Source organism: Rattus norvegicus, chromosome 14, assembly GCF_021556685.1.
Source record: "Rattus norvegicus strain SHRSP/BbbUtx chromosome 14, alternate assembly SHRSP_T2T, whole genome shotgun sequence".
NCBI classification, from domain to species: domain Eukaryota; kingdom Metazoa; phylum Chordata; class Mammalia; order Rodentia; family Muridae; genus Rattus; species Rattus norvegicus.
In genome coordinates, this window is record NC_141547.1 from 63,055,710 (window position 1) to 63,080,575 (window position 24,866).

General features: G+C 46.3%; 1 protein-coding gene across 4 annotated transcripts in view; it reads left to right on the plus strand.

Annotated features, from left to right (window-relative positions):
* Window positions 1–24,866, plus strand: part of Ccdc149 (coiled-coil domain containing 149) — a 95,221-nt gene that overhangs the window by 63,256 nt on the left and 7,099 nt on the right. For 2 of the 4 annotated variants that reach the window (NM_001432958.1, NM_001432960.1), the window contains 8 exons: window positions 2,151–2,267; window positions 3,030–3,202; window positions 3,838–3,910; window positions 5,222–5,306; window positions 7,522–7,666; window positions 14,115–14,191; window positions 15,674–15,706; window positions 21,155–21,271. In NM_001432958.1, the coding sequence (NP_001419887.1) occupies window positions 2,151–2,267; window positions 3,030–3,202; window positions 3,838–3,910; window positions 5,222–5,306; window positions 7,522–7,666; window positions 14,115–14,191; window positions 15,674–15,706; window positions 21,155–21,271 (820 nt within the window). The remainder of the gene's footprint in view (window positions 1–2,150; window positions 2,268–3,029; window positions 3,203–3,837; window positions 3,911–5,221; window positions 5,307–7,521; window positions 7,667–14,114; window positions 14,192–15,673; window positions 15,707–21,154; window positions 21,272–24,866) is intronic. The other 2 variants (NM_001432959.1, NM_001432961.1) reach the window with 1 other exon arrangement.

The following is a 24,866-nucleotide window of genomic DNA, read 5'->3' on the forward strand; positions in this document are numbered from 1 at the left end:
TTTAATCACCTGGAAAGAGGGAGTCTCACCTGAAGAATTGCCTCAATCAGATTGGCCAGTGGCTATGTCTGTGAGAGATCGTCTTGACTGACGTAGGAAGGCTCAGCCCACTGTGGTAGGGGTGGAGAGAACACCATCTCTGGGCGCGTGGGTCTGCACTGCGAAAATGGCTAGCTCAGCATGGGCCAGGAGTGAGCAGTCAGCAGCTAGGGTTCTGCTTTCTTCAGTTCTTGTTTGAGTTTCTGTCCTGATGTCCCTCAATGATGGGCTGTGACCTGGGAGTGGAAACCAAAACAAATCCTTCCCTCCCCAAGGTGCTTTTGGTCAGAGTTTTATCAGAGAAACAGAAAAGCAAACTAGGACAGAAATAGGAAGTGGAACAGTGTTTGTCTGGGACTGGGGCGGGCGTCAGAAGACAGGAGCCATCATCCTGCACAGAGTTTCAGTCGGAGGGGAGGATTAAGCTTCACGCTTTACTGCAGAGTAGGTGACTATGGTTAGCAGCGCCATGCATTGCAGACCAATTAGATTTCCAAGATTTTCATGATAAATGATCAATGTGGAGGGTGAAGTGTGTATTAATTACCATACTGCGACCACCATACAGTGTATATACACGCACGGAGGCACCGCATCAAGCCCCACACATGTATGGATTCTATAAAACTATCAAAACTGTCAAAGAATAATAACAATGTGAGCACTCAACACTAAGTAGGCCCTGGGCAGATCAGCCCCTGTGCGAGGCAGACGCAGAGAGGCCGAAGGTGGCATTGTTGACCTCATCTGAGCTGTACCCCTGGCCCTCAGTTTCCCCATACTGTGAATGTTTAGCAGTGACACTGGAAGACCTTGAAGATGGATTTGGGGGTGAAGATAAGTTGTACTGAGTAGGAAAATCCACAAATACACACGCTGTGAACCCTGAGGACGAACTTAGCAGATTCCATTAAGAGTCAGTTCTGCATATGAGGATCCTCCATTCTCTGGGAGGTCTTGACCCGGAACACTCAGTCAGCATCGTGGGATTCAACAGAGCAGCGAAGGGTCCTTGCATCCTCTCTGCTTTTCTGCAGTTGTCATTTCTTTTCAGGTCATTGCCATCATAATTTCACTGAGGTAATTCTGCCCTGGCTTAAATGAAGTTTCTGTCTCTCACCTGACTCAAATCCTCCAGAAATACTGAAGTTTATACCCCTTGTCTCTATTGGCTACTGTTCTCCTAAGAGCGTGTGGGTGAACTGTCCCACATGGTAGGAACAACCTGTCTCCAGGGCTTTGTGTATATAGGAGCCCATCCACTTGTATCCATCAGAAGAAGAGGAGGAACCTTTTTAGGATACATATATCGTGGTGGGTAAGCATGGCCGTCTGGAGACCATGGGTTCATCCTGGGATCTCTCCTATAATTCCTGCTGTGGCCTTCCCTGGTGTTGTCATCCCCACACATATTTGAGTACGTCATGTATTTGGTCACTTACTGTCCCAGGCATAAGTTTTTAGTACATACTTTATCACAGTGCATACAAGACTTGTGCTAGCCAGTGCAGCCTACTTATCTCTTCCTTAAGAAGCTGGTCCACATTGGGGGTCATTCGCAGACTGACGGGAATACTTACTGGACATTGAATAGCAGTTTTAAGGTTCCTGATAGCGTTGCCTAGTTGCTTAATGTGGGCTGTGCCCACTTTAGCAGATCCTTATCAGTAGTACGGGGTCATTATGGATCTTTGCTAAGTCCAAATGAGACTCAGTATTTTCTTCCTCACTGAGGCAGTGCCCTATAGCATATCCAGCTTCCAGGATCAAGCCTGGGTACCCCCAGCCTTTCACTGAATGTGTGCACATTTGTGTCAACATGCACCAATTATAACAAAGGTTCCTCTTTCTTAAAACTTAGTTATGGGTTTGGGGATTTAGCTCAGTGGTAGAGCGCTTGCCTAGCAAGCGCAAGGCCCTGGGTTCGGTCCCCAGCTCCGGAAAAAAAACCAAAAAACTTAATTATAGTGGCAGGCAGCTTGTCTTGTACTTTCTTCTAAGAGTTCTTCTAGAAATTTCTATACAGGACCTTGAGATTTGGGGGGGGGGAGATACACTCATTCATATTCTTTCTCTCTTCCTTTGCCTTTTCCCGATAACGGAAAACGCAGCTGTTGAGGATGACAATTGCTAAACAAAGGCTCGGAGATGAAGAAATTGGCGTGAGGCACTTTGCAGCCCATGAGCGGGAAGATTTGGTTGAGCAGCTGGAGCGGGCTAAGGAACAGGTGACAGCTGAGCTCGGTTTTGGGTGGGGACGCCTGCGTGTGGTCTCACAACAGGAAGCAGGGAACACATGCTCCTTCAGCCCTTCCTGGCAGGAGATAGGACACACGTGCTACCGTGTCCAGGTCCAAGAGGAGGCCAGGAGATGTTAAGAGAGGGCTCAACTTGCTCAGTTCTTCCTAGGTCCATGATGACTGATTGACCCCCAGATGGGTGGTGTTGGTACTAACTATTGTTATTCTGAGCACACCAAGAGACTTGCTACCATTCGACCACATAGACAGCAGGGAGGAAATATGACAAAATGGCCTTTAATTTATGAGTTGCTGCTAAGATGCTGAATGATGATTTTAGGCAGGATTTCAGAGAGTACAGACTCCTGCCTGGAGAGCAGCTACGAGAATGGAGACTTCCTTTCTCTTCTCTTACTAACTGGCCACTGGATGCCCAGGTTCGAATGGCTTGGAACCACATGCATCTGTAAAACTCTGGGAGAAGCCTGCTGTTTTGGTGCCTGTGAATTAGGACAATGTGCAAAGGTTCAAGACCAGGCTCACCCATGCCATCCATGATAAGTGTCTGGAAAGTGTCTCCTAGCCCCAGCCCTTACCCAGGCTGCAGTACAATGTGGTATATAGCATGCAATATGCTCTAGCGTTTGAGTAGTACCCATAAGCTCTCCTAGTCAGCCAATCATGTGGAAGTTGCATCCTTGGCCCAAAAGCCTACGTTTGAGAACCTCTGTGACATTCCTTGGATTTCAGATAGAGTCATTAGAGCATGACCTACAGGCTTCAGTGGATGAACTTCAGGATGTTAAGGAAGAACGGGCTTCCTACCAGGACAAAGTGGACAGGCTGAACCAGGAGCTCAACCACATCCTGGGTGGTCACGAGAACCGAATCATCGATGTGGATGCTCTGTGCATGGAGAACAGGTAAGTGCCAAGCCTCCCAGGGAGGCAGACTGCGTGCATGTGTGGGAGGGGGTGTCCCTGAAACCCTGCCCCAAAATATCGGCACTGGCATGTACTGGTTATAAAAGTAAGAAAAGAAGGGAGAGATACCCACATATCTAGCCTCCCTCGCTCACTCTCTGATTGGGCCACAGGGGTGAAGAGTCAGGGAGAGTTGTTTGTGATTGCCATCAAGGAGAGGGGAAAGAATAAGAAAATAAATTGAGAAATTCCCTTAGCTGTATCTTTGCCCCCGGGCACATTTCAGCGTGTGGCTGTGTCTGACTCAGGTTGCGGCTGGCGTCGTCTCTTCCTGGTTTGCTCCCCAGTGGAATCGTCTTAATGAGAATTATGTGAAAACGATGCTGTTGCCCCTTAGGGGATCTCCAAGAGGGCTGTTTTAAAGTGGGGTGTCTGTGATTTGGGCACGTCTGACCTTGATCACATCTATTTAATAAAAGGTCACATTTTCCTGCTCCCTCCCCCCCTCCAGGATGAGGAAGAAGTTGTTACATCCCAATGACAGTGGGACTTCATGTTCCACTTGTACCGGTCAGTGGGCTTCATTTTGCCCTCATGCCCATTCCGGTGTATGTGTTTGTTTTATTTTTTTCTAGATATCTCCAGGAGAGACTGAAACAACTGCATGAGGAGGTCAGCCTTCTGAAATCCAACATAGCCAAGTACAAGGTAACCTAACCAAGTCATCCCAAGTCACCTGGGAGCCATCCTATTATGATTCTTTAATGTTTCAAAGACATCCCATCACTCTCCTGGCCTCCCAAATGGAGCCCAATAAGACCCCTAATTGGAGTAGCCAGGAAAACCAGCCACAAACCAATGAACTCCCAACGTCATTTTTCCCTGGCATCTGCATCTGTGTCTGCAGTCTGGACCAGGAACTCTGAGACCTCCAAAACCTGTGTGCTTCCACCTTGGAGCCTCAGCCCCGCGAACTCAGGGGTCCTCTTCACTTCCTCTATGAAATGTTGCAGTTGTCAGATGCTGGTTATCTCATAATTATCCCCCAAGGAAATGGTTTCTGTGGGAGAAGAAACAAAGACGGACACCACCACCCAAGCGCTAATATTGGAGGCGCCCTGAAAGGACAGAGTGGTAGAATTTGCTACTCTGTTATTTAGTCTAGTCCCAGCTGCATCGGTTTGGTACTATCTCCTTCTGCAGATGTTAGTTCTAAGTGTTATAATTGGAAGACTCTCCTGGGTCTCTCTGCTTTGAAAACAGATTGACGTCTCTTCCTGAGGGTGAAGTTTCACAGCCGACTGAATGCTAGGGAGAGCTGGCACTTTGTCCTGGTTGTTGACGCTAGCTCTTGTTCTCAGAGATCATCATGGCCTTCCATTTGGTGGGAGCCACACGTCCATTTACATCAATGTATAGATAAGCAGGAGCCAAGGAAGTATGAGCTTTGTAGTATGTAAATTTACAGCCATACCTTTCATGCATCATGTATCTTGTTCATGTTTCAAACCCTGGCGTACTGGTGTGAATGCAAGAGTCCATTCTAAGAATGGCCATAGCAGCACGTTCACTCACTCAATCCTGTGCCCCAGGTAGACCTCACCAATTGACCATGGTCTTTTTCCAATCCAACCATCATACCTTTCTAGATACTACCTCTGATACATGAACACAAATGTAGTGTTCGTCTCATGTCTATTCTAAAATGATTTTGATAGCAAGTCTCTCCACATGTTAGACTGGGTTCTTGTCTCAGATTTGATTTTAAGAACATCAATTAAATACCTGTGAATATAAGGGACTATAATTACTGCCTTTCTCCTTTGCAGTAACTTAAAAGTGAAACAAACCCTCTATGTGGAGCCGTTTAAAACTCCAAGGACCAAGGGTCCTGTGTTTTAGGCTACATTTGGAGTCTGCCAGGGTTCTTATGAGTACACACGGTGTATCCTTAACAAGGAATTTTTCTGTCGCTGCCTTTTCTGACAAAGGTTTTTGGTCTTTCCATTGCTGCTTCAGAATGCTCTCGAGAGACGGAAAAATTCCAAGACCCAAGGCAAATCCAACAGTAGTGCTCTGACTGGGGTCTTGTCTGCGAAACAAGGTAGGCCTCAATATTCAAATGGGACCAACTTCTGAGCACAGAGCTGTAGTCTATGGCCCACCCAAGCCCCCAGGAAAGAAAACTGTGGCTCCTAACTGCCACTTGTAGCTGGATTGCCCGAGTCCTTCCAACCCAGATAAACCCCTACCTAGGCTCCTGGCTTGACAGGTCTTGAAGGTAAGACCCGAGAATTTACATGTCTGCAGGGTTGCCAGACCATGGTGTTGCAGTGGAAAACCCCACTTTAAGAATCACCGTCTTTAGGCTTCACCAGTGATCAGATCTCTGTCCTCCTGAGGATGTTTTTCCTTTCCCATTACCACCTGAGAGCCTCTAGGTGCTCACCTTCCTTGAGTGTATTTCTCCTGGCCTCTGCATGCTGAGTGGAGAAGCCCCTACTGCAAAGGTCATTGCCCTATGGATCATGGGAATGCATGCCGGTTTCCAAGAAGCTTTTATTGATTGTAGCTTTGTTCTTCCTTCCTGTCGATTCCAATGAAAAATAATGATCTTCCGGGAGCAGTCCAGGGGGAATAAACAGCAGAAAGCTCAAGTCTGGTACTTCATATTCTGCAGTCAGTTTTCCACTTAAGCTTAGGATGCCCCAGCCTGCGCCTCAGCTGCTGACTGTCGGACCAGCAGCTATCACGGTCCAGTCTTAATCAGAACCGGCTTTAAAAAGCATAGCATCTTCAGTGGACCTAACCATCAAGGTTCTTTTTCAAGCATTTTCTTTCCCCCCTTTACCTAGAAGAGAACATCCTAGAGTTGTTCTTGCATGGGTAGCTATAACACTCTATACAAGTGTGGAAAACCCCAGCTATGTGGTTCAGCAGTAAAGTGTCTGCCATGTAAGCATGAGGCCCTGGGTTCACATCCCCAGCAGCCATGGAAAAAATTTGTCGTAGTGGAGTTTGAGGCCATACTGGTCTACCTGTCAAGCTCTAGGTTACCAGGGCTGCAAAGCAAGAGCTTCACCCAAAACTAAAAAGTGAAGAGAGAGTATGGAAAGGGCTGATGTCAACCTGTTTCCTCTACATATACCCACACATGCATGCACACACATGAACATGTACACATGCACAAACATGGTTAGCCCTGGATATAATACCTAGCTACCAGTTTAGAGTATGGACTCCTGAACTGACTGATATGTCACAAGAGCCAGCCACACTCACAGGCCACACAGAGTTATGCCCTGACCCAAGTCATCTAGAAAACCTATGAGAGAGCCTTATTACCATGAACTACTGGATAGGTAATAAAAATATATGAGCAAACATAAACAGATCCTTAGCAGGAACGAGCAAGAAATAAGTTAGACATACGTGAACTTTTAACTAAGAGAATGCCTTCATACATTCTGTATTTCGACTGGAAATGGCATAAATATCTAGCTAAATTAATCTTTAGAGACCTAGATGGGCCATTGACATGTGTGTTCACTTTTATAACTTAGGATATAAATGGGATTGGAATGTAGTTAAGTGAAAAAAAATAGTATTTCCCCCATCTTAGAAGAATATTGAATGAGTCTGCACACACACAGTCACATAGGAAGTGATAGTCGAAAGAGTCACAGTGTTTTGTCATAGTCAGAAGGAGTACCGGGGTAGCTGTCACTTGTGTTTTTCTCTCCACCGATTTACCCCTTTAAAGTGCTATATTACTTTTGCAACAATCAGAGAGTCTAAAGATCACAGAATCATTGTCATCTTCAGGGCAAGATGACCTTGAATGAGTGTTTTTAACCCACCTGAGACTTGCTTTATTTTTTACAAAATGGAAATAAATAGTGCTTGCAAGGCTGGCTTATTTATTTATTTATTTATTTATTTCAGTTCAAAATCTCAGTGAGTTAGCATAAATAAGTCTGCATTCACTGGCAAGTGAAAATGTTATTGGTCTCTGAACAGCTCGCAAGTGGATGGACGTGAGCATACTTTCTTAGCATGTGTGAGACCTTGGTTCTATCCCAGTTTGACAAAAAGAAGAAAATAAAAAGGGGGAGGGAGGGTCAAACTTTAAGTCTTCCCCACTTAACCCTCACACTGAGTTTTCTGCTGTATCCCTTGTGGTAGTTGAGGAAGGCTCTCAGAAAAAAACAAGTGTCATGTCAAAGCCTGGGGCTCCCATTATCCAGGAGTAACCAACCTGTGTTTGCAGTCTCTTGTTTCAGAATCCAAAACTAAGCTGTTGACTTTGTCTTCCCTAGTTCAGGATCTGCTCTCTGAAGACCACGGGTGCAGCCTCCCAGCTACTCCTCAGTCCATCGCTGACCTGAAGTCTCTGGCCACTGCCCTGCTGGAGACCATCCATGAGAAAAACATGGTCATTCAGCACCAGAGGCAAACCAACAGGTGGGTAGTAGGTTCTTAGTCTGGGTGGTAAGAGAATGAATGGGCTTCCAGAAATCAACTACAAGCCTTCTGGGAAGAAGGTCGGATCCCTGCTATCTGGAGGGGTGTGGGTAAAGGGAGACAACAAGCATGAAACCAGAACCACACTTCTGCCTTGCTTTGGCATCCTGTTTGTCCATCAGAGGCAATGAAGCAGGAAACCTGATTTCTTAGAGAGCCCATCCTGTGTTTCATGTTGGCGCCCACAGGATGGTACTTGTGCTCTTGCCTCTTTCTTTGATCTTCTTTGTCCCTCCGTCCCATAACTTGACTATGAGGGTCCTCTCTGACTAACAGGAAGACAATCATAAACGTCCTACAGACTGCTGCTGTGTGTGAGAGAGCCTGGTGGCATGCTTTCAGAAAAGGCAAAGTAACTAAGTATCCTGTATGAGCGTTGGTTACATTGTATCAAACAGAGCAAGTTAACGTAGGTTGAAACAGTGGTCAGAAGCAACAGAGGGAGTTGAAAGTGTCCTGAGAATAAAAACAGCAATAATTAAAGCAATGTCTGTATTCTGTCCTATAACCAAGTCTAGGTAATTTATGAAGATTTTTTTTAAAAGCAAGAAGTTCACTTCTCACACTTTAGGGGGGGCTGAATTCAAAAGCATGTCAGTGTGTCTGATGATGGTCTTCATGCCACATCTGAACGTGACCCAGTTTCCATGTGGTCAAACACAGCAAGAGTGCCCACCCTGGATCCCAGAGATGCCAGGCTGGGGGCCTCACCTTCCCAACAGGCTCTCACTCTAACCACCCCCTAACCGTGATCAGCACTAAACTATGAGCTTGAAAATGTAGCTGCTAACAGAGGCGTGCATTTGACTCATAGCAGGATAAGCTTTGTGGCACGCCATCTCCACCTAGAAGGATTTGGCATTTGCTCAGACACTGCTACCACTGACTTTTCGTTGGGGATGGTGTCGGGGGTGGTGGTGTGGGAGTGGATGGGGCTCATATTTTTATCTTGTACAGAAACCTCCCCAGACTTACATTCAGAGCCCCAATGACACTGCTGAAGATTTGAACAAGAACAGATGTTAGGCTTAGAGGGGAGGGACCTGAGAATTGGGGCTGCCAAAGGCAGGGACACCCACGGAAGGGGCCACTGGAAGATGATTGAAAGTGTTATAAAAACAAAAGAGAAGAAGGAAATGATGGAGTGTGGAGAGGACCGTACCAGAGATGAAGATGTATGTGGGAGAGAGCGAAAGCATCAAAGGGAGGCCAGCAATCTCCCTGGATGACAGGGTAATTTATTGACAGGAGAAGTTTGCAAAATGAAACAGCCATGCCCAACTGCAGCTACTCTGAGGAGGCAGGGTTGGGAATCTGGTGGGGGAGGGGCTGTCCCCGAGGATCCCGGGAAGCAGGCAGGAGTGTGCTTCTTACTCCTCAGCAACACCTGGCCAGTGTCTCTGGGCTCCTTTGAACCTTACCATAGCTACTGCAACAGGACCGGGCCCCAGACGCAAACCACTGTCTCCCTGTACGAAGGCTGGCACGTCCATTCATCTTGTTATTTTTATTTGCACATACCTTTGCATATTCTCCGAGCCATGGTTGAAGAACTGTGGGTTTCCACACATCTCAGCTGTCCACAACCCCTTCATGAGAGGAGTCACCATTTCTTGTGCTCGTGGGTTCTTCACGTCAGGCAAATAAAGGCACAGTGCATAGAAACATACCTATTCATACACATGGATATTTTAAAGAACCGAAAGGCAGCTCCTCATTATCACAGAAAAGGGAGGGGTGCCCTTCGTTCTTTTGTTCTTTTGCTTGCTTTTCGCCCCTGTAGCAATCGATTGTGGAGGTACGCCAACAAGTGTCAAGTGTGTGTCCCATCGTTGGTGCTTTGAAGGCCGTCTGTTTCGTACTTCCTGGGGATGTATAAAGAAGTTAACTGTACTATAAATGAAGGGCTGACAACAGAATGAGAGTTTGGTTAGCTCGCCCAGTAGCCCTCATGATTTAGCCTTATAACCAAGGGAGGAAAAAGACATTTTATTAGGGTGAGGTATCGCTTCTCGGCCTTTTGGCTAAGATCAAGTGTATTAGGGTGAGGTAGTGCCTCAGGACAGACCTTCCCTTCTGGAAGCTCGTGCTCTGCCTACTAGCTTTCTACTGTTTGGCAATGGCCTCCCTCAGGCAGGGGATCCTGTGGGAACCATCGTGATAACTGCCCAGTACCATGGGATTTATGTTCGAGTGCTGTTCAGTGGCCATTCATTTGCTGTGCCTCTTGCTGACACGTTAGCCATTACCTGGTGATCACTAAAGGGAGCCGGCTCCCTTAGCTGAGAAACTAAGGCCACAAGCAGGAGATGTGTCCTTGCCAGCAGTGAGGTGGTGGCTGATTCAGTCACATGCCTTCCATGCTTCCCTAGCTGGCGGTGGATGAGCTGGGAAGTCGTCTAAGTCTCACAGAACCATGAGTTTCACAGCAGAGTGTCAAAGGGCTCCAGATGGGGCGTGACAGGGAGTGCAGAGGCTCACGGCCCTTCTGGCTCTGTTTGAATGCCTAGTAATGTCATTAGAAGCCATGATGCAAAGTCAGTATGGAGGCCGGATATCTGGAGAATTTTCTTAGACAAAGGGACACACAGGGGAGGACATATACCAAAATTGATACTATGGTCAATTACCTTAAATACAAAACAAACAAAACAAAACAAAACAAAACAAAAATCCCCATCCTACCCAACCCAAAAGGCTTCCTCTCCCAAGCTTTGGCGTGCCTCCTGCTGCTGCCCTGCGTACATCTGTGTGCTGCTGGCTGCCTTCCCTGCAGACCCATTTCCCTTCCTGCATGCTAGTCTGTCTTGGCTTCTCACTTGGGAACTGGGGTTCTCTTCATCCTCGGACACCCCCACCCGGGGTAGGTCACACCTCCCTGCACTTCCCGTGATCACTTCTCACCAGCACTTTCCTCCCAGTAGCTTTCAGGCTCTATCTTGTCCCTGCCCTTTCTTGCCTCACTCTGTTGACAAGCAGATCTCCCTGACACCATGCTCAGATGCTCATCTCTTCCGGGAGTTACCATGTGGCCTCACGTCTTTCATGCAGCCTCAGATTCTTCGTTTCCTCCATTGGTCCTGTTTCTTTGACTTCCCTGCATCCCCACGGGACGGTTGGTCACATCTTCATCTTCCTGGATGAAGTGGTCTTTCTGCCTTTACGCCCAGTTCTTGTCTATCCTCAACTCCACACGAGGACCACTTCCTAAGCTTCTCTCTGCTGCCTAGAACACCTCGAGAGCTCCCCAGAACCTGTGATCAAAAGCCAGAGTGTTCTCAGCTTAGCCTCATCAGAGGCCCCGTCAGCCACTCTGGTTCTGCTTTTCTTGTCACTTGTCAATTTTGCTCCCAGCTTTTATTAGACTTAGGTGTTCTTAGGCTTAGTTTTTGCCTGATTACCAGCTGTGTGACCCTGACTGAGTCATTGCCCTCTGTGAGCTTCAAATTCCTCATCTACAAATCAAGAACTGCCTAGCCAGATGTGGAAAAGAAAAACCCAGAACAAAACAAAACTCAGGGCGGTGGATGTGTTGTTCAGGGGCATAACACCTGACTTGTGACAAATGCTGGACATATATCAGCTGTCCTTAGGTTTCCTATCACATGGTGCTGTGTGGCCACTAGCAGACTATTGTTTTCTAGGAATAGGAAAAAGGCTTCTCCTTCCAATTTCCCCTCCAACCTGTAGCGCAGAGGTGGATCCCAGGAGCTGGGTGCGAATGGCTTAAACATTCTGAGTTAGATTTCTTCTTCTTCTTCTTCTTCTTCTTCTTCTTCTTCTTCTTCTTCTTCTTCTTCTTCTTCTTCTTCTTCTTCTTCTTCTTCTTCTTCTCCTCCTCCTCCTCCTCCTCCTCCTCCTCCTCCTCCTCCTCCTTCTGTCTCTCTCTCTTCCTCCTTCTCTCTCTCCATCCTGAGAGCTGCCAGCCACTGTGTCTCTCACAGCCTCTTATACCAGCTCCCATAACTCCTGCCCAAGTCTCTGTGTGAGACCAGGCAAGGAGATCCCTTCCAGTCATGCAAAGCAACTAGGGTTGTATTTCTGACATCACCTATGACTATATCTATATTTCGATTAGCATAATTTTTAAGGAGTACTTGTACACATGAGAAAGAATGTAAAAAGGTTTAAAGTGGCACTGGGGGTGGGGTATATGTTAAGAACATGGAGTTCAGAGGCTGAGACAGGTGACTTATCACTGGGTCTGGTATGTAGTTTAGGGTAAGCTGACTAACTTCTGTACTGAGTAAATGTTTAGCACATCGGTGCCTCATACTGAGAACTCTGGGAAAATCAGTTGTCTTTTGTGTCCATGGCAGTATAGTCACTATTATTAATGGTTCCATCACTGCTGTTGCCACACCTGCAACTTCTGGATCCTTCCATTACCTCCAGCCTGCACCAGGTGCTGATATCAGACCAATGAACAGAGCTACCACTGATAAACTCAAGCAGGATCCCTGGAAGTAGGATGTGGGTTGGGAGAGTCCCAGCAACTCCACTCATTCCATTTCTGGGAGAAATGGCTGGGTTCTCCAGAAACAGCATGAGCAAAGCTTCTGTGCTCTACCTGTAAATCCAGCTTGGGGCATCCCTCAGCATCACTGAAGAGTGGAGCCTTAGCCTTTGTTCCTAAGAGACAGTGGCAGACATGTGATCCAACCTCATTCAGAAGTAAGCGTGAGTTAAGCACTATGGTGATTGTATGTCGGACCCATCAGTTGCGAGGAAGGGAGCTGGGATCAGAATACAAAGGCAAAACACGGAGAGGCTGATTAATAATGGTGTCTATGGAAGGGTCAAGGGTGTGAAAGTAAAACAGACCCAACAGATGGAACAGAGCTGAGGTAGTCGGTGAACACCAGGCAGACTGTGAGACATAAGGAAATGAGGGAAGGATGAGCTCTAGTAACTAGATGAACGGACCCATGTAGAGCCATGGCAGAGTTTCCCTGTGAACTCCAAGGGAAGCTTCAGATACTGCAGGTCGATTCAGGTAAAATCAGGATGAACTGAGCTGTATATATGTGCGGCTATATATGCATATTCATGGCCCTGAACGTATGTGGGTGTGTGCAGCTATCTCTGGAATAGAAAGAGACGTAGGAGAATAATTCTGCTGCTCTAATTTATCCCACTGAAAGGAATGGAGAATTTGCTATTAAGGAGATTTTCATGTCGTTTCAGCACAGCAGTGCCAAGAAAATTGCCCAAATAAAAATAAAGACTGGTTTCTAATTCCAGCCCACTGGAAAGTAAGGTTTTAGATGACTGTCAATCATTCCTCAGCTATGTTTAATGTCTGGAGCACAGGGGCAGATGTTTACCTATGCGTGTATACAAAGCCTGTCTTCCAAGCATACCGTCTGATCTTTTCCAGTGTGCATTTCAGACTTAGATATCGCATCAAGTAAGAATGGTTGCTTGGAAAAGAGCCTCATTATCCTACTGATTCTCAAACAACTAAGGATTCTTTTAAGAATTCTTTTTAAGATGTATTGGCTTGTGTGCGTTGGTGGGCAGAGGGTATCATGTCTGGTGTATGGAGGTCAGAGGAAAACTTGCCAGAGTCAGTTCTCGCCTCCCACCATGTGGGTCCTGAGACTTGAACTCAGATCGCCGAGTTTGCCATCCCCGTAACACAGCCCCAACTGGGAGAGGTGGAAAGCCGTGTGACGGGGTGTGCTGCACAGAATTCCCCAGCAATTAATGAAAACGTCATGTTTCAAAAACTCTTGTGAAATTCTTGTTATTTACCTTTCCCACAGATGATTGCAGATTATGAAAAAAAAGCATGTGCTTAATTACACATATTTATTGGCCACCTACACTGTGCCAAACATTGTTCTTGATATCCAGGAACATGCATCGGTAAGACCTGCTGTGGAACTGTGAAGAAACATTTCCAAGTGTGTCCATCTATCTTACCTACTGGTTCCAAAACTCAAACATACTCTCAAAGCGGGTCTGATGCTACTAAGGGCATTCAGAATCAATTGCCATCTTAATGAGCAATTCTCAAACGAGAACTTGAGGAAGTTCCTTATGATGTTTTGGGCAGTGGTGGAATGATGGTCTAACCTCCATGGGATTGCCTTGTAGAATAGAACTCAACTGAATAATGTGTGTGAGTGAGTGTGTGTGTGTGTGTGTGTGTGTGTGTGTGTGTCTGTGTCTGTGTCTGTGTCTGTGTGTGAGTGTGTGTGTGTGTTTTATCGTATTTTCTATCTCCACGTGAACTTCCAATAGAGTGTGTAGCATGTGCACATGTGGACCCACATGCTCTATTTTTAGATCCTAAATCTATTGACTTCGCACCATCTACCACATCGGCGCAAGCACTGACAGGTGACTTCATCTCCTCATATTCTTTTCTTGTCTTTTCTAGAATCCTTGGGAATCGAGTGGCAGAGCTGGAGAAGAAACTAAGGACTCTGGAAGTTTCTGGTTTGTGGAGTCTTCCAGGTAAGCAGAAACTCATGAATGGTGTCTTTCTTCTCATTTGGGAATTTGTTCAACTTTTTAAAGAACTGTCTCACATAACTTGCCAAGAAGATTCTGCCTGTTGGAGGCCCCTTGAATTGGAGACTGTGGAGGAACAGCTCACAAGGGTTTCAAATTGAGAAACCCATTCCATGGCAAGTCCGTGGATGGGACAACGTCGGAAATACACAATGCATTTTCAAATTCTTATCAGTGGGGCATAGAAGTTTAGATAGCCTAAGTTCTCAAATTGTCAGTGTGTGTGTGTGTGTGTGTGTGTGTGTGTGTGTGTGTGTTAACCTTTGTGACTGCCCGAGAGTTGTTCCATTTCTTATCACTAGTCATCTTATAAAGATTTGTTCCATATAACCTTCCCTCCTAAAATGAATGGGAGAATATACTGAGATTTGTTCAATTTAATCACTGGTCCTAAAAACGAATGTAAGATCTTACAAAGATTTGTGCAATTTAATCATCAGTCCTAAAGTGGAATGTAAAACCACACAAAGATTTGTTCGGTTTAATCACCAGTACTAAAAACGAAGCGCCAACCATTTCTCCAATCCAGATGTACTTCACAGCCTCCTTCCCCTGCCTCCCCCCTCCCAACAGTTTTATGTACCTTGATAACAAAAATTCTTGAGGAGATTTTTCTCCCCACATTTGTCCAATGTGTGAGGAGCTGTGGTGTTTCTCTCTAATGAGCCATACTTATTCCGTTTATCCCAGTAAAATACCCCTCTCGGGAGACCCCGTCAGTTCTTCACCTTCCTCTTTATGCTGTTTGGAAACTTATATTTATCATTTTCTGCCGCCTCCTGGTTCCCTGGAAGGAACATTGTCCGGGTATTTTTAGTGTCTTACCCTTTCAGCGCAAAGCGGTCTCCTCTTTGCTCGGCTCCCGTGGGCTGCGTTCCTGTACGGATGAGAAATGAAAATTGCCACAGGAGAGGAGGTGGACAACATCACGTTTTCCTCAGTGGAAATCTGAATAGCTGCCTTAGGTTGCCTGCAAGTGTGTTTCATAAATTGGAATTTTTCGCAGCGATTCCTTGAACTGGATGTCAAAAGACCTCACAGAACTAATTAGTGGCGAGTGCTGTCCTGGGGATTTGAATGGTCCATTTTGCACCAGCCGCTTTTGATGATGTTCAAACCGCTTCTTCTGTGAAGGCCTTTCTTTTACTGCATTGAATTCCAACACAGACAGACAAATTTGTCATTTATTTGTGCAGTCAAATTGCTGTTTTTGTGCATGTACCGAAGCTTTGATTTTCCCCCCTTCTCAAAATGACTTGGTGAATTTTCTCACTGCTTCATTTGTGTGATTTATGTAAAAAGATGAACGTTGAATGGGTGAATCAATGCTGGGAATTTCCTGTGTCTGGTGTTTGTTTGGTCAGGTGGGACTTCAATGGATGTTCTACAATAATGACTATTTTTCCCTTCTTTTTGCTGCCGAAGGCCTGAGCTACAATGTTTCAGTCGGATTTGGGAGTATGTTTATTTTGAAATATTTGGGGTTTCTTGTAGCTAATATCGGGGGCACATTCTTTCCTCCATGTATATGAATGGTAGAAATTTGTTATGTACCTTTCTGTGAATATTCTAGATAGAATAACTTACCGAAATAGGGGATTCAATTAGTGCAAAGCAAGCATTAGTGAGTACAGTACAAATGGAGCACAGGAGAGAGAGAGAGAGAGAGAGAGAGAGAGAGAGAGAGAGAGAGAGAGAGGAAGAGAGAGACAGAGACAGACAGACAGACAGCGACAGAGAGAGACTGACTTTTTCCTTTGGATACAGCCTCACTTTGGAGCACACGTGAAGGATGTGTGGAGGTAGCCTTGTGTCAGGGACTTAGCAGTCCTGGCGCGTAAGGATGGGGAGTGGGGTGTTGCTTCCTGTGTGAATCACATCGGCTGCCTGACTCCTGCTTCTATGTGTCTGCACATTGCAGGGCACAGCAAAAAGCAATGTGTTCTCTCCTCCCCACACCTCCTCTGCCTCCCCCGTCACTTCTTTCTCATCGACTCCCCAAGCAGCAGCTGAATCACAGTAGAAGTTTCTGGGTCCCAGCAGTTTTGGAGACCTGTCTTATTTACGAGCATCTCAAAGGGAGCAGTGTCCTCTCCAGAAGAGTCGGTCTATCCATGGGCTGGTACTTAGCTCGAGCTTCAGCTCTGTGAATACAGCCATGCCAGGCAACCTGGCCCTGTTCCCCTTAAATCTCTAGTCTATCTAAAGAAGCAAGATGAGTCTCCATCAAGCAGTGATGAGGAAAACAGAAAGCATTCCAGGGTTAGTGTTGAATAGGTGCCCAAGACAGAAGTACTAGTGAGAATGTGGAGAGTCAGTCATGACGCCCCTCTGTGAAGAACAGTTAAGAACAAGAAGATTCGGGATGACAAATGCTTGGCGTGTGTTAGGTACACCCGTTCTCATACCCATGACAGACACTGCTAATTGTCTTAATGAGGGTTTTACTGCTGTGAACAGACAGGATTACCAAGGCAAATCTTATAAAGGACAACATTTAATTGGGGCTAGCTTACAGGTTCAGTCCATTATCATCAAGGCATGGCAGCATCCAGGCAGGCATGGCATGGGAGGAGCCCAACATCTTGTACCCAAGTCAAGCAGGAGGAGACTGGCTTCCAGGCATTTAGGATGAGGGTCTTAAAGCCCATACCCATAGTGACACACTTTTTCCAACAAGGCCATACCCACCCCAACAAGGCCGCATCTCCAAATAGTGCCACTTCCTGGGCCAAGCATATGCAAACCACTACAATAATCCATCACAGCATTTTTTCTCGCAGATGTAGCAGCAGTGGACACGTGGAAGAACACTTTCGTCTTTCCTAATCTAATCAATATGCTCATTTTAGCACAGGAAACAGGGAGGGACTTAGATGACACATAAGGTCATATGTTTTAAGTTTCCCAAGCTATCTTCTATGGGTGCTGGATGACTGAAGTTCTGAGCTGAGATACATAGGCAAATGATGTAAGTGGATTCTGGTTGCTAGACCAGAGAGGAGGGGTCCAGAAGGCAGAAAAACCTCTTCCTAGACTTCCTTGGGCTGTCTAAGTGTCCACAAGGCCGGAGGCTTCCTGTGTCTCCGTTTTACCTCTCTTCACTTCTGACCAACACCATCGAGTTTTATTTTGTTTTATGAGGCAGCCTCATGGATCCCAGTCTAGCTTCGAACTTGCTATGTTAGCTGAGGATGATCTTGAACTTCTGATCCTCATTTGTCTACCTCTGAAGTGTTAGCCTCATAGATATTCAGTCACTCTTTGTTCTCCAGTGCTATGGATTGAACCCAGGGACACATGCTTGCTAAACAGGCATGCTACCAAAGAGTTATATTTCCCAGCCTCATCAGAGTTCTTAATGGTGTTTGCTAGGCTTTGGGTCACTTTGTGATCTTGCCGTAGAGTAGACATATTTGACAAATGGTACCAGCTGGAGCAAGAGGTCATCTTGATAGTTTAGACTGCTCCAAACTGTTTTGCCTTCATAGTGGCAAAGCTAGGGGTCTTCTATATGAAAGACAGCTGTTAGGAGTTGTGGGCCATGTTCCCTAACCAGGATTGATCCCTTTACTCCCACCTCCTGGGATCCTTCCCTGAGCTATTCTCAAGTCTAAATTGGTAGCTCTGAGGAGTGTTGTCCTAGGTGTGTCCACACTGTACAACACTGGGAACTGGGAGACTACTCTTGGGTGAACTGTTTGCTGCATAAGCATGCGTGAGGACTTGAGTTTGAATCTCCAGAATCCATATAAAGCCAGGCATGTTAGCACACATCTGTAATCACAGTGCTCCTATGGCCAGATGAGATGGGGAGTCAGAAGAACCCCTGGAAGCTCATGAACCAGACAGCCTGGCACATGCCAAAGTCTCAAAACAGGTGGGAGGGAGGCGAGGACCAACATCCAAGGTTGTCTTCTAACTCCCATGTAAGAGCTAGGACACAGTCTCGATCTCTCTCTCTCTCTCTCTCTCTCTCTCTCTCTCTCTCTCTCTCTCCTTCCCCCTCACTTTGACATCCCCCTACACACACACACACACACACACACACACACACACACACACACACAGAGAGAGAGAGAGAGAGAGAGAGAGAGAGAGAGAGAGAGAGAGAGACACACACATGGGGTGAGGGACACAGAAACAATCCGCAGTCTGGCTAGAGGCAGTAGTCTGGCTTTTTGAGATTTTCATTCTCATTCTCTCTTCCTCGCCAGGCATCGGCCTGAGGAAAAAGTGTGGGGGTTGAGAGTACTTGGTTTGTTTTTAGAGGCAGGAATGAGAGCTTTGGCGCCAGATGGAGTCAGCAGAGCTCACAGCCACTCAAACTCCAGCTCAATGAGAAGCCCGTGCACCCTCTCCCTTAAGCGTAAAAACCAGATGAGAACTTACATGGCCAGATTCTCCGATTAGAGCTCAGTTCAGTGGGCGCAGATGTCTCCAGACCCTCAGAGAGGCAGTGGAACCGAGAGCCTTCTCAGAGAGGCTTTGAATTTTTCAAACGTGGCAAGAGTGAGCAGATCATGGCGTGTTGCTGATAGAGGGGTACCATCTCCAGGCACAGTCTGGGGAGGCTTGTCTTCTCATCCCACTGTGACTGGCATAGACAAAGGCTGGTTCGTTTGCCAAACCCACATGCTCTCTGCTCAAGTTTTTGCCGGAGCCTCTTTGCTTGTGAGGGGCCACTCACAAACTCACTTCCTACAATGGAAGATGCTGGGATTCATGGGGTCAAGGGGATGTTCTATCCTAAAGAATTCCCACGAGAGGAACCCCCAGCCTCCCTCGACCTCTGCCAGTTCCCACTCCTGCCTCTGCTTCTGATTCTTTGGCCACTGGGGTTTTGATACAGAGGGGATGAGTTTCCCCAGGAGGCTGGTAAACTGTCAGTCCACCTGCCACAGTCAGACCTGACTTGTGGACATACTGTGCTGCTGCGATGGAGATAAGGGAAAGAAATCTACCGAGAGGCACCTGTCACCGATTATGGCCCCTGTAGCAAATCACCAAAAACCCATGAAGGAATTTCTAGATTCTTTGTGCTCTAAAAGTGTATGTTATCCTGGGGCCTTTCCATGTCACTTGAACCATAAATCCACAGTGCTCTTTGGGAACACTTTCCAGAGGGTAGCACTGACGTTTCTAGATTTATTCCATCGAAGACAGTGGAAGTGCCTGCCAGAACCTCAGGGTGAGCTCCAGGTAGCTTCTCCTCAGCTGGCCTGACACTCAGAAGACAGAACCCAACATCTATTGAACCACTTGCCATTGCCCAAGACAGCAGCAAGCACCAAGCATAGCAGATGCCAGGCCCCATTAGACACTTCAGTCAGCGATACAGACATTAAGTAAGTGCCTACTGTGTGGAGAACTCTAACACAGGTTAGTCAACTTAGTAGGACTGTTTTCTAAAAAGCAGGAAGAACCAAGGAACACCGTGAGGGAACGTGCTTGGTTTCTTCTGATTCTCCAAAGGAGGTGTAGGCATCTGTTTTAACCCTAGTGGCCTTCTGGGCTCTGATGAATGGGAAAACAAAATTGTAGAGCCTCTGAGAAAACTTTACTCTAAGCCAGACTGGAGCCCAAGCTGGACTCATGAGAGCTGGGGCTTTTATTTTGGGCCCAGTGGTTTCCACCCAGAAGATCCTAAAGCCTTTCAAGCCAAGAACTGGTAATATACCAATTGTGGGCTCTCCTGATCTTGGAGGTGGCATTGCTGTTTGTCCATGCATTTGGTGCCAATGCGTCTGTTTGTCATTCCAGTCTTTGAAACTGTTCTTCCCTCCTACTCATCTGTGTGGCCTGCTCTGCCCTCTGCAATGGAAGGTGTCCCTCGACACCTTCTCCACCCTCTTCGGGGAGTTCACACTGACAGGCAGCAAGGTTATACTGAGTGTACGTTCCAAGTGGGAATACAGCTGGGATAAGGAGGAGGACTTGATCCCACCTGCCTTGTGACAGAGTTGCATAGTTGACATGACCAGATGTAATCAGGACAGTATCAGGTGTGTGGGAGTCCTTACTGATGATGTCAGCGGGTGTCATTTGCAGAATGCTTGCTTAACACCCAAGATCTTCTCCTGACCGGTTTATTTTGTCTTCACAACTACCCATAGTGAGAAAACTGAGGCTTAGAGAGGGAAAGTGACATTCTTGCTGTCATCCAGTTAGCAGGTGATTCTGGCCAGACCATGGCTAATGTCCCTCCCAAACTCCCTGCTGCCACCACTGCTGTTGGCGTACGCAGTTTCGCAGTTCTCAGCCAGACAAGTTTCCTTTTACTGGAGGCACCCGTGGGCAGCTGTTCTTGAGTGGGAGAAATGAGTCAAGCAGAATTAGCACAGATATAGCCCTGCTCCATCCTCACACTAGGGAAGGACCTGTTGACTACATTACTTGTACTGCCCACAGCTGAAGGGATTTCCCCACCAAATAGCTAGCTCATTGTATGGGAGTGTCTTAGTTTCATTTAAAACAACTTAAGAGAGAAAGGATCTGTTCAACTTACAATTCTAGATGTGAGGAACCCAACATGGCAGGAACTTGAAGCATCTAGTCACATTCCCAGTTAAGGGCAGAGAGAGACTGTGTGCATGCTTGTGATCAGCTAATTTTCTTTACCCTTATACAGTCCAAATCACTTGCCTAGGGAATGGTGCCACCCACAGTGGGCTTGTCTTTCCACCTCAGTCAATGTTGTTTTTTTTTTCTTTTCTTTTTTTTTTTTCTTTTTTTGGAGCTGGGGACCGAACCCATCAGTCAATGTTGTTAAATAATACCTGAGAGTTCACCCTGATCTAGTCAGTCCCTCTTCCCAGGTGATTCTATAATGTGTCAAGTTGACAATTCAAACTGTTACAGATAAACCAGTGACACAACAAGCCAACCTTCTTTTCTTCCTCCTAGGGGGCAAGGACACCATATTGCTCAGTGACCAGACTCTCCCTACCATACAGAAGTCAAAGTCCCCACTGCTGAAGTTTGTGGAACAGCCCACTGAGAGCAAGGAGAGTGCCAGGGATGGTAAGAGTATTTCAGGTTGCTGCCTTTTTCTCATCTGTGATCTGTACAGAGCACATGTCAGTGCCAGCAGGATCTCATCCTACTGCATAGTTGCACAGTTGGAGGACTCCATGACAACATCCTCACTCCATATCTAAACACTTACACACACACACACACACACACACACACACACACACACACACACACACACACACTTTTCTATCTGCTGCTACTGCTGCGATCTAATTTTCAGGACCTGAACTTCTCCAGCAGTCTGTGGGGTTTTTCACCTTGACAGCAGCAGCAGCAGCAGCAGCTCTCCAACTATTCCTGCTTCCTTTTTTTCTCCACCTTCTTCATTACTGAGACTTGAAACCGTGTACTCATTAACTCCTGTCAGGCCATCCATATCTGGCCTGTAACCAAAGTCTTTCTATGGGATTTCTCAGACATTCCATTTGTGATGCGGTCTGGTTGAGTCCTTCTCTCCTGGATTCCCCACTTCCAACCCATCCTTGCTCTGTTCTCATTTTCATCATTCAGCTGTATGCTCAACCCATGGAAATACCTCACCATCCCACTTTATCCTGCTCAGTTTCCAAGTTACACTTAGCCGTCATGACTGAAAATCTCAGCTCCTTAGACTGATCTAGTCTACCGTCCTTCCCTGATGATTGGATGACATTTTAGCAAGGTGGACTGATCAGCTCTATCATTTAGCTCACACTGTGAAAGGAGCCAACTCTCACACAGCTTAGAGCTTGGAGCATCAGCGGGAGGATGCAGGACTCATCTGGATGTAGTCGTTCTGCCCACCAGAGCTGGGGCCAGCAGGGTTCACCCCGTCTCTTCTAACTGTTCAAATCACTCAGCACAGTCCCAGAATGGTAAACGTAGAAGATATTTCTAGGTTTTCAACAGAAACATTCACAGGTACCCATGGAAGAAGCCCTGGACACAGCTCCTTACCCTGGTCAATCAACACTGGCCAGAAGGTAGAACTGGGTCTTTACAGTCATAGCTTGTACCGCTTGAAATACTGGCCTCCGGTGCACTATGTGTGGCCTTGTATTGTGGCTGGTGGCCATGGCATGCTGGCAGCCTATGTCCTCATAGAGCACAAAGCCTCTCTCTGCTCTGAGTTTTCTGAGCCTCTGGGAAGCCTAGGCCTATGGAAATGGACTTTGGCTGTCTCAGTCTTCCCAAGGATAGCATGAGTAATTCAAAATGATAGCTTCCAGGGTTCCATCATCAATGTGCATTGTCCTTGTCTGTCCTGAGCCAGCTCTTGGTGGGAATGAGGATGCGTTCTCTGAGAAGCTCTCAGTGTCCCAATGGCTTCCTCACTGTTGTGGCCTGATTAATTCCAACTGAAAGCTGCCACATCAGGAGGACAAACAAAGCCCGGACAGACAGCCAACAAAACATGACAAATGTCCTCTTTGGGCCCATGAGCAGGGGGACACACATTTAGGGACTAATAATCTCATCACTATTCCTTCGTCATCTTTTAGAGAAAAAGCAGTATTTTTCTTTCTACTCTGTCGTGAGGCATTTGCCTCATCCTTATTGATGTGTGTTTTGTGACTAATAAGTATTAATGATGTTAATTCTGTTTGTGACAGCAGCCCAGAATAATTACTATTATTTGCAGTAATATTTTCTAATGTTCTGCTAATTCACAAGTCTTTTATGGAAATGTCAGTGTTATGAGCCTGTAATTAAAGCAAACGTAAGGCTTCCCACGGCTGGCTTACGAGTTAACACCCCAGAATCTTAGCATTCAAAGAGAGTTGGTTCCCATAGCAAAGGACCAGAGGTCTTAGTGAAGGCATGAGGAATATCACGTGTTTAAGAATTTTTGTGTGTATTAATAATTGACTAAACTATGCTGGTTTTGGTGTCTTCCAGATAAACGCAAGGGAAAAGGGGGTGTGGTAAACATTGCTGTACCCATAATTCCAATTTCCAAGCTTGCGTTGTTCTAGTCCCAAGACCTGCTATCCAGCCTCTCTCAGGAAATGCAAAGTAAATGGGAACAGACAACAGAACCACAGGCAGTGTCCACCATCCCTTCAGGAGTCTGCTATCTCTCAGGGCATCCATCATCCTTAGATACCCATCATCCCCTTCCTGTGGTTGCATTTCATCTATGTTGGTAACAGTGGGATCATCTTCCTCACCCCCTGAACAAAAGTTTAAAATAAAAATGTTTCCCAGGTAACTCCAAAGGATGGGAAGAGAAGGAGGGGAAGGGAGAAGAGGAGAAGGGGGGGGGGATAGTGGTGACAAGATTCACACATCTAGACAGAATTGGAATATCAGAGAAGGAAGTAGCACAGGGCAAAGCAGCAGCAACCAAAGGGCCCTGGCATAATTCATCCCAGCTTCCCTTAGATGTAAATGAGGGCGGCAAAGGTCTCACCTGAGCCACAGTAAAAACACACTGCCAATGGTTTCGGGGTGAAACTGTACGGAGGAAGGTTAATTAATTTTTCAGGGGCGCCAGAATATACTATTAACTGTCTTGGGAGAAGTAATTTCATGAGAGTAATTTCCAGAAGGAGTTTATTCATCTCACACGGGTGAGAAGTGCAGCCTCAGGAAACCCCAGGATTCGCTCCTTTGGAATAATGCTCCCCCCTCTGCTGAGAGCACATCGTTCTGACTCGGTGTTGCTCAGTCTCCTCTATAATCGCTGTGAGAATTTCCATGTTAGTGTGGAACTGATGCATTGGCTTCCCTGAGCTGCCTTGATGTAGCTAAATATTTGTAGGCATTAGACATCTCCATCTCCTTTCGGAAAGTACCATTTTGAGAAGTTTTAGGGTAGTTACTGAATATACCTTAAAAAGAATACTATAAATTTAAGTTGCTTTCATAAAGTGATGCATGGTATTTAGGATGTATGCTAATAGATTCACTTTTTCATGAATACATGTATAAGTCCATATATTCAAGCACTTAGTAAGATATTTATTGAGTCTATGCCATAGAACACTGTCGAAGTTAAAAAAAGACTTTGTACTTAAGGTAGTTTAAGGTAGTTAGTTATAAGTAACAATTTGAGAGAGAGAGAGAGAGAGAGAGAGAGAGAGAGAGAGAGAGAGAGAGAGAGAGAAAGTTCCAGGAGGTTCAGACTTCCCCTGTGGGAATAGGAATTCCACTAAGAATAGGGCTTTTGGATAGATTTAATCTTCATGGAGGAGGTGGTGGCTGGGCTGCCCTTCAAAGCTCACTTTGGAATGGAGAAGGGAATTCAACAAAGGTCCCTGGGAGAGGGGGAGAGGTGCAACACCACGAGGGACTGGCTAAGGTAGGTGGATGGAGGGATGCAAGTAGAGGATCTGGGATGGCGGATACAGGGAGAAAAGGGTGTTGAAGCATAAACCATGAATGCTAGGTTAAAAGTTTAAGCTCTGTTCCCCAGAATCTGCAGCCTTGGAAGGTTTTCTACATGGAGGAAGACATGGTGAGATGTGTGCTTTAAGGTCACAGGGAACCCCCATCACCTGGGACTTTGTGAGGGTGTACACTCTGAGACAGTAAATGAGGGGTGGGGCCTGAGACTCTGCCACTCTAAGCAAGTCCACAGACACGATCAGAATGGCAA